General features: G+C 41.0%; 1 protein-coding gene across 2 annotated transcripts; it reads right to left on the bottom strand.

The window, feature by feature from the left end:
* Positions 1-732: 732 nt before the first annotated feature.
* Positions 733-16,129, bottom strand: LOC117305231. 2 transcript variants are annotated; one of them, XM_033790051.1, is made up of 8 exons: positions 14,179-16,129; positions 12,659-12,802; positions 9,484-9,720; positions 7,691-7,879; positions 6,372-6,506; positions 4,651-5,992; positions 3,815-3,964; positions 733-2,671 (listed from the first exon to the last, which is right to left on the bottom strand). In XM_033790051.1, the coding sequence occupies exons 1-8, from the start codon at positions 15,508-15,510 to the stop codon at positions 1,086-1,088; spliced, it is 5,115 nt and encodes a 1,704-aa protein (XP_033645942.1). In that variant the 5' UTR covers positions 15,511-16,129; the 3' UTR covers positions 733-1,085. The 2 variants fall into 2 exon arrangements, with proteins under 2 accessions (XP_033645942.1, XP_033645943.1); XM_033790052.1 differs by having other exon boundaries at positions 3,836-3,964.
* Positions 16,130-18,029: the final 1,900 nt, after the last annotated feature.

Genomic DNA, 18,029 nt, shown 5'->3' with positions numbered 1-18,029 from the left:
CGAATCCCCAGCCGTGACACTTGTGTCCTTAAGCAAGACACTTAACCATTGCTTCGTCCTTCGGATGGAACGTTAAGCCATTGGTCCCATGTGTTATGTAACGCATGTAAAAGAACCCAGTGCACTTATCGAAAAGAGAAGGGGTTCGCCCCGGTGTTCCTGGTCCGATCGGCAGCAAATTGCCCAACAGCATCTTTTAAAGCATTACAGGGTGCTATCAGAATTAGGTCTCATAATTCAAACAGGGTCCCACATCTGGCAGGAAATACTGTATGTTACAGCGCCAAGAGTGTCACTGGGTGACGGACATGTGCGCTTTATAAGAAGCCACAATTATTATTATTATTATTATTATTATTATTATTATTATTATTATTATTATTATTATTATTATTATTATTATTATTATTATTATTATTATTATTATTATTATTATTATTATAGACTGTTCTGTCTTTTAAAGGGTCTTGGTATTTTTTGTAGGACACAAAACACAATATCCACAGATTTACATTAATCTTGCACAATTTGAAGATCATGATGTTAGAAAGCTTCTCTTGAAGTATTACCTGCTCAGGTGCTGTAGTTTTCACAGAAAAGGATTTTAGCATGTAAAATGTATTTTCATGACATTTTTTTACTCATTTCTCAAAAACTACAGCACCTCAGCTAGTAATATTTTACAGGGAGCATTCTTCTATCAATATCTTCAAACTAGATAAGTTTAATGTAAACTTGTGGACATTGTTTTGTGTTACAAAAAGTACCCAAATCCTTTAAAAGGGTCTAAAGAAGCGCCAAGTTATAATACCAGATTATCCACCAGAAGCCCAAAGTTATTAGGACTTGCTGTTTTTTAGCTTGTTGTCCTTCTAAGAAGTCTAAATACTCGCCTTTATGAACACTTTTGCAAAGGTATGTTCTCAAACATGTTTTTCTTCAGGTAGCTAGCTTTTGAACTACATATCTGCACCTTTTTCTATAAAAGCTACCATAGTTAGGCACAAACAACTCAAAATTTGAGGCAATTTTCTTGCATTCTTGTATGCACATATACATGTAGTGTTCGTAGTTACTAGTATTTTTTATTTTTGTTTTGGGACAAATACACGGACTGGCATCAACTTCCCTGTGTTTGTTCTGACCACCTTGATCGGGTCAGATCCAGTTCCATCCGGATACTGAGGCACGGTCATGTCTTCATAACCTGGCATGTTATCTGGAGTTACAATTGGGTAACTGTGCTGGTCAGATCTGGTTCTAGCTGGATTCTTGACCCTATTCATGTCTTCATAATTTGTCATGTCATCAGTTTTGCATGGTGGTGTGCCATGTGTTGGCAAGACTTTGAACTGGTTCATCCTGGCTTCGTTTGGATAGTCCAAGTTCCTGACTTCTCCTGAAGCGATCGTGTCGTATTCTGAAGCAGGTTTGAAATATTCTCGGGGCGGTATGGGCGGTACTGCCGGTACTTTCTTTTTAGAAGCTGGTTTGAAATCTCTTGCCTCTTTTACGTGATGCTCAGGAACAGTAACGTTGTCATAGCTTACCATGTCATCAGTTGCCACATGGGATCTTTCTGGATTCCGAGGAGGAATAACTGGTGATTGCCTTCCCTGAACCGGCTGGAACTGGTCAGTTCTAGTTGTAGTGTGGTGGTCAGCAAAAGGTCGCACTTCATCACAAGGTGGTATCGTTGGTAATTTCTTGCCTTTGGTCTGTCCAGTGAGATTTACTGGGATGCTGATGTCTTCATAGTTGTCTTCAGGTGCTGCATCAGGATATCGTGGTGGAATTACTAGAGCTTTGGGAACCGATTTAGCGTGTTCTATTCTGGTCGAAGGCTCAGATGTGTTGAAAGCATCTTTGGTGTACGCAAATGCTGTGCGGGGATTGTCAACACCACGAGAAGGTATAGCTGGTAACTTTTTCTGGCGTATTGGTTTTCTAGTTCCAATATGAGACTCGGGTTTAGTGACGTCTTCGTAGGTCGTCATTTCATCGGTCACAGTCCGAGTAACGTTTGGCATTTCCTTCCTGGAAACCGGTTTTAACTGATCCATTCTGGCGCAATCTGGATCACATGGAGTTGTAACATCTTCGTAAGTAACCATGTCATCTGTTGGGAGGCGATAGTCCATGTTTTTTCGAGTTGGAATTTGGGGAACAGTTTTTGTTTTGGAAACCAGTTTGAATTGTTCACTAGTTGTACCATGTGGATACTCGGGTATGCTGACATCCTCATAGCTGACCATGTCATCGACTGCTGCCTGTTGTTTAGTTGGTGATGCCCGTGGAGGAAAAGATGGTATCTTTTTCACTTTGGGAACTGGTTTGAGCCGGTCGGTTCCGGTCACTTTGGGAACTGGTTTGAGCTGGGCGGTTCCGGTTCTGTACACTGGTGTACTGGCATTGCCATAGCATTCCTTGTCATCCGTTTGTGCAGAGGGTAACACAAAGGGTAGAAGATTTGGCAAATTCTTGGTTAGGGCCAGTGTGATCAGGTTTGCGACTTGCTTCTGAAATGTGCAGATGTCTTCGTAGCATTCCATATCTGCAGTTATCGCGCATGGTTTTGTATCTTTTGGTAAGGATTTATTTGGAGAGAGTTTTGCATCAGGTTGAGCGCCAACTTCATACATCGAAGTGTCTTCATAGCTTATCATGTCATCTATTAAAAAAGACCAAGTTCGAGATTGTGAGTCATTTATTTATTTAAAGGCGCGGTACACATTTGGTAATTGTCAACGACCAGTGTTCTCACTTGGTGTATTCCATCATAAACATAAAATAACAAGCCTGTAAATCACCAGTTCTTTTCAGAACCAACAATCATTAAAAGAGATATTCACATGAAGTTACCGCAAACCACTCTTGGTTGTACATCCACCATGCAAAGTTTCAAATTCTCGGTAGTGGCCAAAATTCTCGGTAGTGGCCAAGTTCTGCTTACATTATTTATATGTTTTTAAAAAGCTGCAGATGAACTCCTCAGAGTTACCAGAAATGCTCGAATATGAGGAAAGTACATTAATAACACTGATGACTCTTGATTTTTGTAGCAAACAACTTATTACTTCATACTTACCTCCATCTGTGACGTCATGATCATGCCTTTAAACAACAGCCTTCCATTCGTTCGAAATAATGGAGTGTTGGAACAATACAGTATGAAGTCGCAGGTGAAGGTTAAAGACAATGGGCACTATTGGTAAATGTCAAAGACCAGTCTTCCCACTTGCTGTATCTCAACATATGCATAAAATAACAAACCTGTGAAAATTTGAGCTCAATTGGTCGTCGAAGTTGCGAGATAATAATGAAAGAAAAAACAACCTTGTCACACAGAGTTGTGTGCTTTCAGATGCTTGATTTCGAGACCTCAAGTTCTAAATCTGAGGTCTCGAAATCAATTTTGTGGAAAATTACTTCTTTCTTGAAAACTACTCCACTTCAGAGGGAGCCGTTTCTCACAATGTTCTATACTACTAACCTCTCCCCATTACTCGTTACCAAGTAAGGTTTTGTGCTAATAATTATTTTGAGTAATTACCAAAAGTGTCCACTGCCTTTAAAGCACGATTCATATTAACTTCCTGCAAATGCGATAAGAATTTGTTCCGCCAGATTTGCAAGGAATAATTCGCTTCAGTTGACTTGTGTTCAACTCCCGCGAAACATTCGCTGCGAAAACAGCCATGTGACATCAAAACGCTTTACAATCGCAGGAAGTATGAACCGGGTGCCCTCGGTTTATGCGCCATTCCTGGGACAATTCCAACCCCGCCTGAAGCACTATCCTATTTATAATCACCTGTACTGTGTTGAGACTTACTGGACCGGTTCCATGTAGTTCCAGCACCTATACCTGGCAATCCAACTGCAACATCATTCCCATTTACTCCTTGAGCTTCCGTGCAAAATTTGGATCTCGATGGGATGAGTGGCTGTTTTGATACTGTGGCTAAAAGTTGGCAAAAAAGAAAATTTCTTGTAGTTTATGATAAAAGAGAAACAGAGTTTCATTTTGACCAAAAGGAGGACAAACTGGAGAATGGAGAATGTCTAGAAGCTTTTCGAGTTTGTTCACCAAAAAGTCATTCTGTTTTTTACAAGAACTGGTATTAACGCCACTCTCCTGAAAACATCGCTCTCTGATTTTCACATTTTCAAAAAAAACTTGAAGACTAATGAAGCTGAAACTTCTCAGGTAAATTATGTTACATGTATACATCTTCATTCACAGTTAGTAGGATCCATGTCTTTGCCAAAAACTTGATCTACTACAAAAGGTATCAAAACCCTTTAACTGCTTTATAGGATCTTTTATAAGCTGTGTAAAGATAATTTATTCTGATAATATTATGTTACACGGTGGCTTGTAGCAGTATGGACCGATCCGGCCTGTCAATCAAGCTGTGCGCGTTCACCCATTTGACCAATGCAGCAATGATTGTGGTCGAACAAACTCGGTCATGCGTGCGCGTATATTTGGCACGCGCAACAGAATCGTGCAGAATGTCATTGGGAGTGCTCGTACACGTGTCTTGCTCACGTGCGCGATGGGCGGAGCTTAGTGGAAAGCCGGAACGGTCCATTGGGGAAGTGTCTGTAGTTTACTACCTAAAAACCTTGTATTCCTCCACTTACTTTGGGTGAGTTTTGCCAGAAGGTCCTTAGACAGTTGCTTTCGGTGCTCTCCATACTGTTGCTCTCCAGATGCATCGGCCATTGTGAGCACTTTCTCTTGATTAAAGCAGCCATCGATGTCATCATAGATGGCCTCCTGGGTTGAATCATCAAGAGGGAGACTGTCTTGCCTTGGTCGTCTCTCCAGGTCATCTTGTCTTGGTCGTCTCTCCAGGGCGTCTTGTCTTGGTTGTCTCTCTAGGTCCTCCTTGGGCTTCTTCTTCAGGTTCCTCTTGACAACTTTGTGGAGTTTCTTTAGTTTTGTTTGAAATGAAGGGGCATCTTGCAGTGCAATGCCTTGGGTACTTTCATCTGGGCTGTTGTCCTCAAGATCTGAATCAGTGTCTCGTTGCAGGTTCTCAGGAGCTCTGTAATCCTGATTTGGGTGCACAAGTGGGATTACCGAAGTGTTATACGTTCTTTTATGTTCATTCTGCTTTTCTGTTGACATATCTTTGATGGAAATCAGTGATTTTGAATGTGATTTAGAGTCAACCAATGAGGTATCTCGCACTGTGACATTGGGAGGTCGTCTCGAAGCACCTTTTCCTTTCTTCATCATAAAAGAAGAAGACCGAGCGGGTGGAACTGGTATTTTAGTTTTTTGACAATCGCTTTTCAGTCTTGCACTTTGTGATGATTGTCCATGATGAATGGGTAATTGCACCTTTTTTCTATTAGGCTGAAGATATGGGTTTTCTTCTTCGGGAGTGATGTCATGGGACATGGCACCTGACACCATAATGGCTGGTACCCTGGAATTCTTGGATTGTTCAGGTTCTTGCGGAGTAGACTCTTTAACACACGAGGCTACATTGTGCTCATCGTATGAGAATCCTTTTGGACTTGTCGTTGGGCTTATGATCTTTTCAGATCTTTGACTCCCGAAGTCATAATCCCGTTGAGAAGGAGGTTCGTCTTGGTGATCACCTGGCACTTCAGTGGGTCCCGTCCAACCGGTTTGCTCTTCCTTATCATGATCACCTCTTGAAATCTGTTTTGCGGACAATCTGGGACTAGGGATCAAGCTCTTTCCTTTGTTAAGCTTCTCTCCTAGGTTTAAACATCTAGATGGAGTTTGAACCTCAGTTTTCTGGGAGACACTTCTTCCAGGAGATTGGCTGTGGTTGTCATCATCAATTATCTCATAGATCTTCAGATGTGTAGACGAAGTGAGTCCTTGATTTTGATTCTCTGTAAGCCTGAGCTCTTTGACCATAATGGATTGGAGTTCTGGCCATTTCATTTCTCTGAAGAGATCCAAGAGTCTACGAAGTGCCTCACGTGGTGCAACGATGGCCACCTGCAGCATCAAGAGAGGAAAATTATCATGTGACAAAAATGCGCATCCTCTGTCGGGTTATCTTGTTAAGTTTGTAACATTACGTTACGCTACGATACGTTAGGTTAGGTTACATTTCACCATGTTACGCTGTGTTACACTACGTTGTGTTACGTTGCGTTACAATAAAAAATGCCCTCTGTTGGGTTACCTTGTTACGTTTTGTAACAGTACGTTACGCTATGATACGTTAGGTTAAAAGGTTACATTATGTTACGTTGTATTGCGTTTTGTTACATTAGAGTATAGGATGTCATGGACCAAGATTAACCGTAAAGTAGATATGTGTATTGATGAGTATCTTATAGGCTTAGGACTTTGGGTTTAGTTTCTGGCTTACCTGTTGGCCTAGGTACCAATTAATCAAAGCCTCCCCAGGGCAGAGGTACCTCTCACTCAGACAGCAGATGTTTGGAGCAGAGAGTCCCATGTTCTTAGCTAGGAGCTTCCAGCAACGGCCAGAGATGTCGCTCACCTTAAGAAGAAACAGTACAGAAGATAGGGTGAGGTGCTTTTAAACGCACTGGATACTATTGATAATTACTCAAAATAATTGCTAGAAGAAGAACTTACTTGGCAACCAGGCTGTTGGCAACGAGCAATGGAGAGCTGTTGATAGTTTAAACGTTGTGAGAAACGGCTCCCTCTGCAGTAACAGTTTTCTTTTACAAAGAGGTAATTTTTCACTCAAAATATTTTAATCTGATAAAAGACTTCAGGCCTGAAGCTCTTTTTAGGCATCTAAAAGTACCCAAATTTGTGTAAACAAGGGTGTTTTATCTTTCATTATTCTCTTGCAACTTCGTTGATCTATTGTTTCAAAATGTCTAGAGGTTTGTTGCTGTATGCATTATGTTGGCATGGGATACACCAAGTGAGAGTACTGGTCTTTAACAATTAGGCCTACCAAACGTGTCTAGTTCCTTTAATGAGTATTTGATCAAACATTAAAAGCCACAGAGCTGATAGAAAGTTTACGTAGTTACTGCTACAAGATTGACAAAAAGTGCCAAACTTCAGTTACTTGTTTCAAAGCACTTGATTTTTCTCGAGGTTTTGGTACAAATAATTTCTAGTTAACTGTTTATGAAGAATAATTTGATTAGAGGAGTTGGCCCTAGCTTTCGATCCAAACCAGACCTTTGTCAGAGGCATAAACAAAAACAAAAACATATTCATTTATAGCAAAAAGAGGAGCAAAAGATAATGATGGAAGGTATCAGAAAAAGGCGGGAAAACTTTAATGTAACGCGGGAAACATGAAAGGGTAGGATTAGAGGGCAAGCTGCATTACGATAAAGAAACAAACACTAGAAAGTTATAGAACTTACAGGATCTAAGATAGGATAATGATGTTATAATTTAGAAAAGTTTGCGGTAACACCATGTAATAACAATCTCTCAATGAGTTGGGGTGGTTCTGAAAAGAACCGTTGGATTAACTCGACGTTTCGATCAGTATGCTCTGATCGTCTTCTGGAGAATGAGAGATTGTTATTACATGGTGTTACCGCAAACTTTTCTATATCTTACTTCCACCATGCAAAGTTTCAAATCCTACTGATGTTATAATAATAATGTATTATAAATAACAATTGTCTAAACAAATTGTCTTAATGGTCTAAAAAGATGTCTCCGTCTAACTAATGATCACTTTACCTCTAAGTGAAGAGCCAACTCCCCAAGTATTTTGTATCTCAGGCAAGCGGGTGGTTTAACGATGGGCGTCACAGGGAATGATCTGATGGGTGCTTTGAGGCCCTTTCCAGGGGAAGGTTCGTCCTGCAGCCCCGGTAAAGCGCCAGAATCCTTGAGTTGTGTTCGTGGAGGGACTGAGGGTTTATCAGGCTATTGAGAATGGATATTAATACCAACATTTTACTTTGGTTTTTTTAAAGGCAGTGGACACTATTGGTAATTGTCAAAGACTAGCCTTCACAGTTAATGTGTCTCAACATGTGCATAAAATAACTAACCTGTGAAAATTTGAGCTCAATCGGTCATTAAAGTTGCGAGATAATAATGAAAGAAGAAAACACCCTTGTCACACGAAGTTGTGTGCGTTTAGATGGTTGATTTCGAGACCTCACATGTTCTAAATCTGAGGTCTCGAAATCAAATTCGCTGAAAATTACTTCTTTCTCGAAAACTATGGCACTTCAGAGGGAGCTGTTTCTCATAATGTTTTATACTATCAACCTCTCCCCATTACTCGTCACCAAGAAAGGTTTTATGCTAATAATTATTTTGAGTATTGACCAATAGTGTCCACTGCGAAACAAACATCCATTTGGTTACACACCACGACTTCACGAGTGACGACACGGCATGCATTTATTATGACATCAAAACTGTTATTTTTGTTAGATTTTTAAAAATAATTGTTGTCTTGCCTCAATCAACTGTAAACAATTTATATAGCGCCTAAATCAAAGGTTTGCTTAAAGGAACACGTTGCCTTGGATCGGACGAGTTAGTCTATAAAAAGCGTTGAAAACCGTTTGTTATGAAATGCATGTATGGATAGAAAGATATTGTCAAAGTAGAATACAATGATCCACACGAGTATCACTCAATATTGCACGGTTTTAATTTCACGTCGCGAACTAACACGGTCGGCAATTTATGGAAGTCAAATTTGACTCCCATAAATGGCCGACCGTGTTTAGTCGACGAGGTAAAAGGAAAACCAAGCAATTTCGAGGCATATTTGTGTAGATCATTGTATTCTACTTTGACAACATCTTTCTATCCATATCAATTTTATAACAAATTGTTACAAACGCTTTTCACAAAGGCCAACTCGTCCGATCCAAGGCAACGTGTGAAGTTTATTCCAGGGTTATTCCAAAGTTGTACGTGGTTAACAGGAACTCTATTTGACTTGTCCAAAATAGAATGAAAGCAAAACGATAGCGGTAATTGGCTTTCGCTTTCAAGTGAACAACTCTATGAGTAGGCCCTATAATATTTCATTGGAAATGCATATTTAAAGCATTTTCCTATAACTTTTCTAAGATAAAATATATATATAGGATTTGAGGCATTGCATGGTGAGGTATAAATGTATATTTGTGTGTATCTACTTGCCAGGTAGAGTTGTTCTTAGGGAACTGTCTTGCTTTATTCTACTGCCGCGGAGTAGATAATCGGAGGTTCGGGAGACTTCTCAGTTCTGAAAAGAACTGTCCAGCTTTATTAACTAAGACCATGCAGGGCGGATGGTATAGAAAATAGACTGGACTACTGCTTTAGCTTATAGGATCGTAATTAACTGTACTGCTGCGGAGTCAGTTCTGAATTGGTCTCAACGTTTCGACTGTCTTGCTCTAGTCCGCGGCAGTAGAATAAGCAAGACAGTTCCCTAAGAACAATTCTATACTTGCAAGTAGATACACACATGGTGTTACCGCAAACCAAATATACATAAAATATATAGCAAAAAAACGTACATCACAAACCGCTTGCTGATTGGTTGCAACGCCTTCAACTATTGCCACCAACTGTATGGTATCACCCTCGTTCTCATCATCTTCGTCCCCACCGTCTTGTGAGACCTCAATGGTGCATGCTGCTACATGAGGGGTATTGGTTGCCCCCGGACCCCCGACACGATATAGGGCGAACGTACAGGATGGGAAATGACCACCTTTGCGGTTTTGTGAGAGGATGTGCTCCACCGTAAAATTCTGAAAACGGGAAAATATTTATAATATTGAAAATGTTGATCGTTGAAATCATTTTCTTAACGGAAGAAAAAACTCGCCTAAGACCACAGATTTACAGAAGACTTACACGACGGTCTTATGATGCTGATTGAAGAAAACATCCCTTGAAATATTTATGTTTGAAATGTCATATTTACTTTGTTTCCCCATTTGGAGTTTATCGCTCAAAGAACGTTTAAAGGCAGTGGACACTATTGGTAATTACTCAAAATATTTATTAGCATAAAACCTTACTTGGTAACGAGTAATGGGGAGAGGTTGATAGTATAAAACATTGTGAGAAACAGCTCCCTCTAAAAGTGACGTACTTTTCGAAAAGAAGTAATTTTCCACGAATTTGATTTCGGGACCGGGACCTCAGATTTAGAATTCGAGGTCTTGAAATCAAGCATGTGAAAGCACACAACTTCGTGAGACAAGGGTGTTTTTTCTTTCATTAATATCTCGCAACTTCGACGACCGATTGAGCTCAAATTTTCACAGGTATGTTATTTAATGAATATGTTGAGATACACAAACTGTGAAGACTAGTCTTTGACAATTACCTATAGTGTCCAATGTCTTTAAATCGGCAATTTTTTTTGTCGATGTTCACAAAATATTTGACAAAGTGTCGGCTTCTGACACCACACGCCTATACCGAACACTCAATTAACCATCAGAACACTTTCATCTGCTCACAACCGGACTTTCTCCTTAGTTGCTCCCCGAATGTGGAACAACCTCCCAGTACGCATCAGAAATGGTAACTCTTTGACATTGTTCAAAAAATATCTCAAAACTTGTTTGTATTAGATGTAGTGTGTTTAGTTCAGTGTTTAGTTCCACTGGTTTTGCTCTTTTCAGTGCTTTGATATCGATGGACGGCGCTTTACAAATGCTCTGTTGTATGTATGTATGTATATAAAGTCTGTTCCCACTCCCTACTTGTTCTTTTCAGAACAATTTCTGAACATCCTTTGTCCTCACCACTCCACTCCTATTGGTTCATAGCCACCAATTGTTTCTGAAATAGAAACTTTGATTGGCTGTAATTTCCCGCTTCTTTCTGGATCCTTCCCTTAATCCCTTACCCCTCTCTTTTTCTATAAATGGATATGTATTTGTTTGTACTTATTTTATGCCTCTTAAGAAGGTCCGGTTTGGATCGAAAGCTAAGGCCATCTACCCTACTCATTATATGAAGTATGTTTTATATACATGTATTGTGCATTATTTGCAATGCGTGATTGTAGGCCAATTCCGTATTATATTTTACGTTTCCGCCTTAATTTCGAAAAAATGTTCCATGCTAACAACAAACAAAAGTGAAAGTTTGTATCATTGTTGCTCAAAGGGTTATAAGGAATCAAAACTGAAAAAGGAACTAGTTGCAATACGTGTTTATAGTATTGAGTCACATTGAGAGCAAGATCAGGGTTCAATACCATGCTTCCTTTGGGAATGTGCTTTCACGGAGCATGCACAAAAAACCATTGCCCGGGTTGGCCTGTGGGTTTTTTTCCCTTCATTTTACCCCTGTGGACTCCGGTTCAAACCCGTAATATGCCTGAAATTAGTACTTAGTATTTAATAGATGTTAAATTTGCATCGGGGATAAAGAATATTAATTTTTAGTTTTTACCCATATACACCGATGTGTGTAGCACTGTATACTCAGTACTTTCCCGAGTCCTGTGAAAAAAAATCACAGGAATTTTTTACTCGGGTGGGATTCGAACCCACGACCTGACTGCTCTGGAATTGCAAAGGTCGTGGGTTCGAATCCCACCCGAGTAAAAAATGCCTGTGATTTTTTTCACAGGACTCGGGAAAGTACTGAGTATACAGTGCTACACACATCGGTGTATATGGGTAAAAACCACAAATTAATAGTACTTAGTACTTAGAAGTGCTAACACACATCGGTGTAATGGTCAAACTAAAATGAGTACAATGTACTCTTTTTCCCCGATGCAAATTTAACATCTATTAAAAAAAAAATAGATCCGGGTTAACTGAAACCCGGAAGATGTTAAGTGATTTGGTAAGCGGAATGGCTTCACACTTAAAGGCACTGACGCCTTTGGTAATAGTGACCCACTCTGTCAAAATGAATCACATGTCGCCCAATGCAATATTAAGTTATGGACAGTTTAACGTGGAAAATGAAAAGAAAAAAAAATATTTTTCTTTTAAAGATCTTTAGTTGCATGGTTACCCTTTAGAACACTTACTTTTAGGCAATAAAGCTATAAATACAGCAATTTTGTGATCATACTTATGCCTAATTTGTATCCTTTTGCACACAATGGTAGTTTAAAATATCATTTTACTTGTAATTCGTTTTTCACAAAAAATGGTGCAGTGGCTAATTTCAAACGGGAGTAACTCAGCAACGCGATACACCCCAAAGATTAGACACATACCAAATTACTGCTGCTGATGTGTTCTTTCCAGCCATGCATCTAACTCAATTCCTGAAATTGTCTACATCTGACTAATTTTCACAGAGCGGGTCACAATTGTCAAAGACTTGGTGTATCACAACATATGCATAATTGTTTCTCACAATGTTTTATACTATCAACGGCTCTCTATTGCTTGCTACCAAGGAATTGTTTTATGCTAATAATTATTTTGAGTAGCATAATTACTAAAGTCATACACCGACAGACTTTGTACTTGGACTTCTTTATCAAGTCGCCGTAACTGTTTGATGACCTCATTTATTGTTAAGTGTCTTTTTAAAACAATTAAATGTGAATCTGTTAATAGAAACATTGTTGTTATGATAGCGCTTGCTAATTATTTTGAGTAATTACCAAGTGTCCACCCTGCCTTTAACAATTATTTTGAATAATTATCAATAGTGTCCAGTGCCTTTAAAGGGACTCTTATACTCAGAATAAACTCTGACCTCTTTGTCTTTTGATAGAAGGTTCCATCCTGGTATGACATTGATGACTGTTACCCATACTGCTTTGCGGTATCTGTTGATAACCATGACCCTAACCCGGTCCAACTTGGAGAAACCATCCCGTTGCTCCTCACACATTATCCTCTATAAATAATAATAAAAACAATATCGAAGTCTTATATAGCGCACTTATCTACCAAACAAAGTACTCAAGGCGCTGAGTACATACAAACTCTCAGAAAGATAGGTAATTGCGGTGATGAATTCTGAGACCCAATTATTTAGCACCTTATAAGGGTTTACAAGGTGCTACGGCGCATACAGCATGCAGCCACAGCCAGGAACACCAGGGCAAACCCCTTCTGTTTCCGATAAGTTCACTGGGTTATTTTACATGCGTTAACACAACACATGGACCAACGGCTTCACGTCCCATCCGAAGGACGAAGCATTGGTTAAGTGTCTTGCTTAAGAACACAAGTGTCACGGCTATAGGGGATTCGAACCCACACTCTGCTCTTAAATGCTCGGCCACGACACTTCCATAAGACGAACTGGAATTCGTTCAAGTACAAGACGAAACCAAAACCCAGATAAGGAGTTAGGAAGAAAGGAGGCGAAAGGGGGAAAAGGGTCCAACAGTAGACCTTTATCACGGTGCAGCCATCTTGAATTTATCCCATTGATATCAATGTTGCCAAACCGAAGCTGGAAGAACAAAATAGTCTGGTTCCTATTTGCAAAATTAGTGTTAGCAATCATTATTGTTATTCGATACGAGGAACATAACCAAGATGGAGACAGCATGATAAAGGTCTATAGACACCCGAAATCTGGCACCTGAGACCAAGAACCAAGAGCCTCTGTCGTGTGAAAAGGTCTTAAGGGTCATGTCATCCCAAAGTAATCTATCCACATTTGAGTGTTCTCATAATTTTTTGGAAGACACTGTTTGAAAAATTACCCGTGTTATGTTGAATGAACTGCAGTTGGTTGCCTCTTTCCCTGCAAACATTGCCTCGTGTGACAAGGCCAATACTTGCCTAATTTTCTTTCCTTTTATTTAAAGCCTTTGAGATGATTTTTGTTTGAGGTAAAAATGTACCTGGGTTGGCCTAGATCGCATCAGACAGAATCTACTAACGCAAAACTTCAAGGGGCCCTTAAGCGGCCCGGTCCTCAAACCATACTGGCTGAGCGCTTGCCTCGAGTTATGCTTTTTTGCAGATTGCAAAAATACTTTGACGTTTGAGACTCTTTGGTTTTGGTCAGATGGAAGTCAGGTTGGCTCTAGGGGATTCTTCCCTTGGCTGTACTCTTTGGAAATGAAATTTCTACATGATAGTTTTATTGTATACACCTTCATTTATATAGGATTAAAACAATCGATCGGTTCCAAGAGACAGCTTTGCCTTTAAAGGAAACATGCGTGAATTTGAACGTTTGTGCGGAAAAAACACAAATTATATAAAATAAAACAAAATTCCAGAAAGATATTGAAAATAACTACAAATATTTACCTTCGTTTCCAAATCACTGTCCTTCCAAAATATAACTCTTATCTGAGCACTCCCCGTCCCTGCTATTTGCCGACCAAACACGCCAACCCGAAGGCTTACGGACTCATCCGAAGACGGGTTCGGATAGTGAGATCGGGAACCCTCGGCCCGTCGTTCGGCCTTCGAGATGACAGTGAAGTGTGCTAATTGGTTGACCATCAGGGTACAACGGTTGTCTTGAATGGAGTAGAAACAGTCAAGGATGTTGTCCATAACCTGTTGTTTGGGTTTGTCGTCTGTCGACATCCCGTACTCCCAGATAATGACCTGTTGATCGACAGAGTTATCTTGGCCATGTGTCGACACTGGAAAAGACAGAACAACATCGCTAGAGAATTTGTGTCCAGTTCTACCACAAACGATGGTAGAGCTTATAACCTCCTCACCATTCTCAAAGACTAGAATCTCTTGGGTGGATTCGGGAAGGACGTAAACAAAGATAGGCTCTTGCTCGTCTCCCACGATCGCATGAGGGGTAACGTAGAGCGATACTTTGTGGGCAGGCAGGGGGAGATAACCCCCACGGTGGTCGAACATCCCACACGCGAAACGATCGGAGGTGAAGATCAGACGCCCATTAGCTACCTGCTTAGCGTATCGCTCCATGGTATCCCCGCACTGCTGGAAGATACCACCCAAGACCGGGTCGACAGTCTCCAGCTCCCTGAGAAACCCCGTGGTCAACGACCTGGAGGTTGGGTGCCTTACAGCTCCAGAGAACGGCACTGTGATTTGCCTCGAAGGCCCCAGTCTTCGGTCCTTCTGAAACCTCGGTATCGGTATTTGACCCCTGCTTCGCGGGTCGGCTTCGGCTGTCGAGCTGTTGGTCAGTCTCACACTGGGGATGGGGATTACAAAATTCATCCTGCTTTCAAGGATGCCTTGAAGGTTCCCCATGGTTGTTGGTGGATCAAATTCAGATCTCCTTTGTGGACGAGGAGAATTGGCATTGACTTTACCCTCTCGTTTTGGCGTCCTTGGCTTTATTCCTACTGGTGGCACCTGAGGTGGCAGACCTTCCCGCCCCCCAATCTTCAAGTTTCTAGCCTGGGGATTCCTCGGCGCATTAACGTAGTGTTCGGTTGGGTCCTCTTGTTGGGCGAACCTTCTTGCTGGAATGACGTAACCGCCACCGATGGAATCACGTTTCTTGGGCACTGGTGGTGATTTGACCGAGTCGTACGTGTGGTTGAGTTCGGTGTGCCTGTTTTTGGCGGGAAGCTTGTTCCTGTTTTTGGCGGAGAACTCGACTGACTGATTTCCTTCTGATTGTCCGGATCGAAATGATGACATGTTTTTGAAAGAAATGGTCAGCCAGATTTCGAGTCATATGATAAAAGCCTGAATTGCATCAGGCATGCAGTGTGGTCTAAGATTGCTTTAAGCAGCCTGTTGATGTCTCAAAAAGAACTGATCAGAAACCGAGAAAGGTGTGCACGGACGCTGTGATCTTCGGTGCGAGAGATAAATCCACAATTCAGAGTTTTGTTCCTCGAACCATGGAGGAAGAAAACAACTCGAACCCAGTCGCGGAAGTGTGAAATGGTAAGCCACTACGCGTGGGCTTAGCTAAACCATGTGGCGTACCTGTCACTGCTGAAGTCCACTCTCATCAAGCTCCGCAAAGACACCCAACCTCCCAGTATTTTCAGCATCCAAACTGACCACGATAATTACATTTACAAATATTTTGTTTGTATAAAAGAGCCGACACTATAAGGCAGACTGAAATAAGGCAACTAAAACACAGACTTATCGGAAATGATTGAATATCTTTCATTTGAGACTCCTCAGGACAATCAAACACGATGTTTTGGTCGATCTTTCCAGTTTTGTTGTGAAAGGAAAGGCCCACACAGGACAACACTTCTCACACCGAACTGCACAGCTGAAGTAGTGTAGCCTACTGGTGTAGTTGACTCCAACGCTTTGTTCTTACAAATGAAAGGCATTCGAAAGAAAGAGTTAGCTGGGATTTTACTTACACTGTTTTGAGTTATAAATAAATATCCCTGCGGTTAGTTCCTTGTAGTGTGTTTAGCGAGTCAGTTTCACTCTCGTCTGTGGCAGAAATGAAGGGCTCTTCAGTAAACTTGGAAATCCATACAAAAAAAAAACAAGTTGAATTTGCCTCTCAATGCACTGGATACTATTGGCAATTACTCAGTATAATTGTTAGCACAGTGTGGTGTGTAAACTGTATAACACATTGTGAGAAACGGCTCCCTCTGAAGTAACGAAGTTTTCTTTTAGAAAGGTATTAATTTGTCACATCAAAAAATCTTCGGGGCTGCAGCCCTTTTTAGGCACCTGCTGAAAGCACACACGTTGTGCAAAAAACATTTTTCTTTCACTATTCTCTTGCAACTTCGACGACCAATTTAGTCCGCATTTTCACAGATTTGTTATGTTATGCATATGTTGGGATAGACCAAGTGAGAATACTGATATTTGACCAATAGTGTCCATTACCTTCAAGTATAAGCGGAAATCCATGCAAAAATAAAACTAGATTTTGACTTTGAAATCCAATATTTTATTACAACATGGCAAATTTTGTAGGTGAAATCGTGGGGTCCATTGGCCGGTCCTTGTAGGACGCCTTACTATTAGTGGGGTTTCTGACGAAATAGATCATTGACTGGCAACGAGGTAACTAGTATACGTCTATTCCCACGAGGGACTTTGAGTGACCAGAAGAGCGACCTATTTCCCGAGGCCGAATGCCGAGGTAAATGGGTACCTCTTCTGGTCACTCACAGGCCCGAGGGGGAATAGACTTACACTAGGTTCCGAATTATGCCAGTCAATATGTGTTTTAAATACCACAGCTCGGTCTTAAATGTGAAATAAGAACAGAAATCTGGAAAAGAAAGAAAGTTTTGTAATTGCTGTTCACGGTTCAAGTCCAGAGAGGGCTCTGTAACCGGGCACTATTTTCAAAGACTAGTGCCCGCTCGGGATCCCGCAAAACACGCGCGCGCGATCACTATACTATAGTTCATCCCACGTGACTGTGTTTCAGCCAACCAGAATACAGAACAAGCAAGAGGTGTGTTATAACTTGGCTTATCAGTCGATTATCAAAGTTACAAGAAACTATTGGGAAAAAGTCCATTGTTGAGTTTCACTGGTTCAACCATTGGGTTTTGGACTCGCAAGTAATAATGTCTCAACAACTGCAGCACCCCCCCCCCCCTAAAAAAAACCCAATAACTTATTCTCAGTTGGTTATCTCGACATAATGCATACACTAACAAACGTGTGTAAATTTTGGCTCAGTTTGGGCTTGAAGTTGCAAGAGAATAATGGGGGGAAAACACCCTTGCTGTAACTACGCTACTTCAGCGGGAGATGGGGGGGGGGGGCTGACTTGAAATCATTCTCTTAACTTATTGACCCACCTCAAATTACTTATTTATAACTTCATCAATTTTAAACAAAACGATAACTAGTCTCCACTCAGGTAGTCTATAATTCATGACCATGCGTTACCAAGGTTCGCTTTTGTTACCTGTAATCTTTCTCTCCAGCCGCAAGTGCCAGCTTTCCACTTGCCAGGATCGCGTACACCTTGCCTGTTGGCCTTTAGTCAAGGCGCACGCGGCACCCCCTGGATGTCACACGCGGCACCCCCTGGATGTCACACACGACCCCATGAACGAAAAAAAAAACCTAGCGCGAGCGGCTAAATGGGTGCGTGACATGCACCGCCACTGCGTGCGCCTTGACTGAAGGCTACGTGCCCGTCAGCTTTTGATACGTCATTTTCACGTTAAGGGAAATCACTCTGACTGTAAATAGAAGGGTTC

The sequence above is a fragment of the Asterias rubens genome, chromosome 22, assembly GCF_902459465.1.
Source record: "Asterias rubens chromosome 22, eAstRub1.3, whole genome shotgun sequence".
Classification (NCBI taxonomy): Eukaryota; Metazoa; Echinodermata; class Asteroidea; order Forcipulatida; family Asteriidae; genus Asterias; species Asterias rubens.
This window is presented reverse-complemented; position numbering and strand designations above follow the sequence as displayed.

Coding starts and splice junctions, on each gene's coding strand:
- LOC117305231 (XM_033790051.1), bottom strand. CDS start 15,510: ATGTCATCATTTCGATCCGGACAATCAGAAGGAAATCAGTCAGTCGAG. Junction 7,880..9,483: donor ATCAGCAAGCGGTTTGTGAT/GTACGTTTTTTT, acceptor CATTCTCAATAG/CCTGATAAACCCTCAGTCCC. Junction 2,672..3,814: donor TAAGTCTCAACACAGTACAG/GTGATTATAAAT, acceptor CTTTTTTAATAG/ATGACATGATAAGCTATGAA.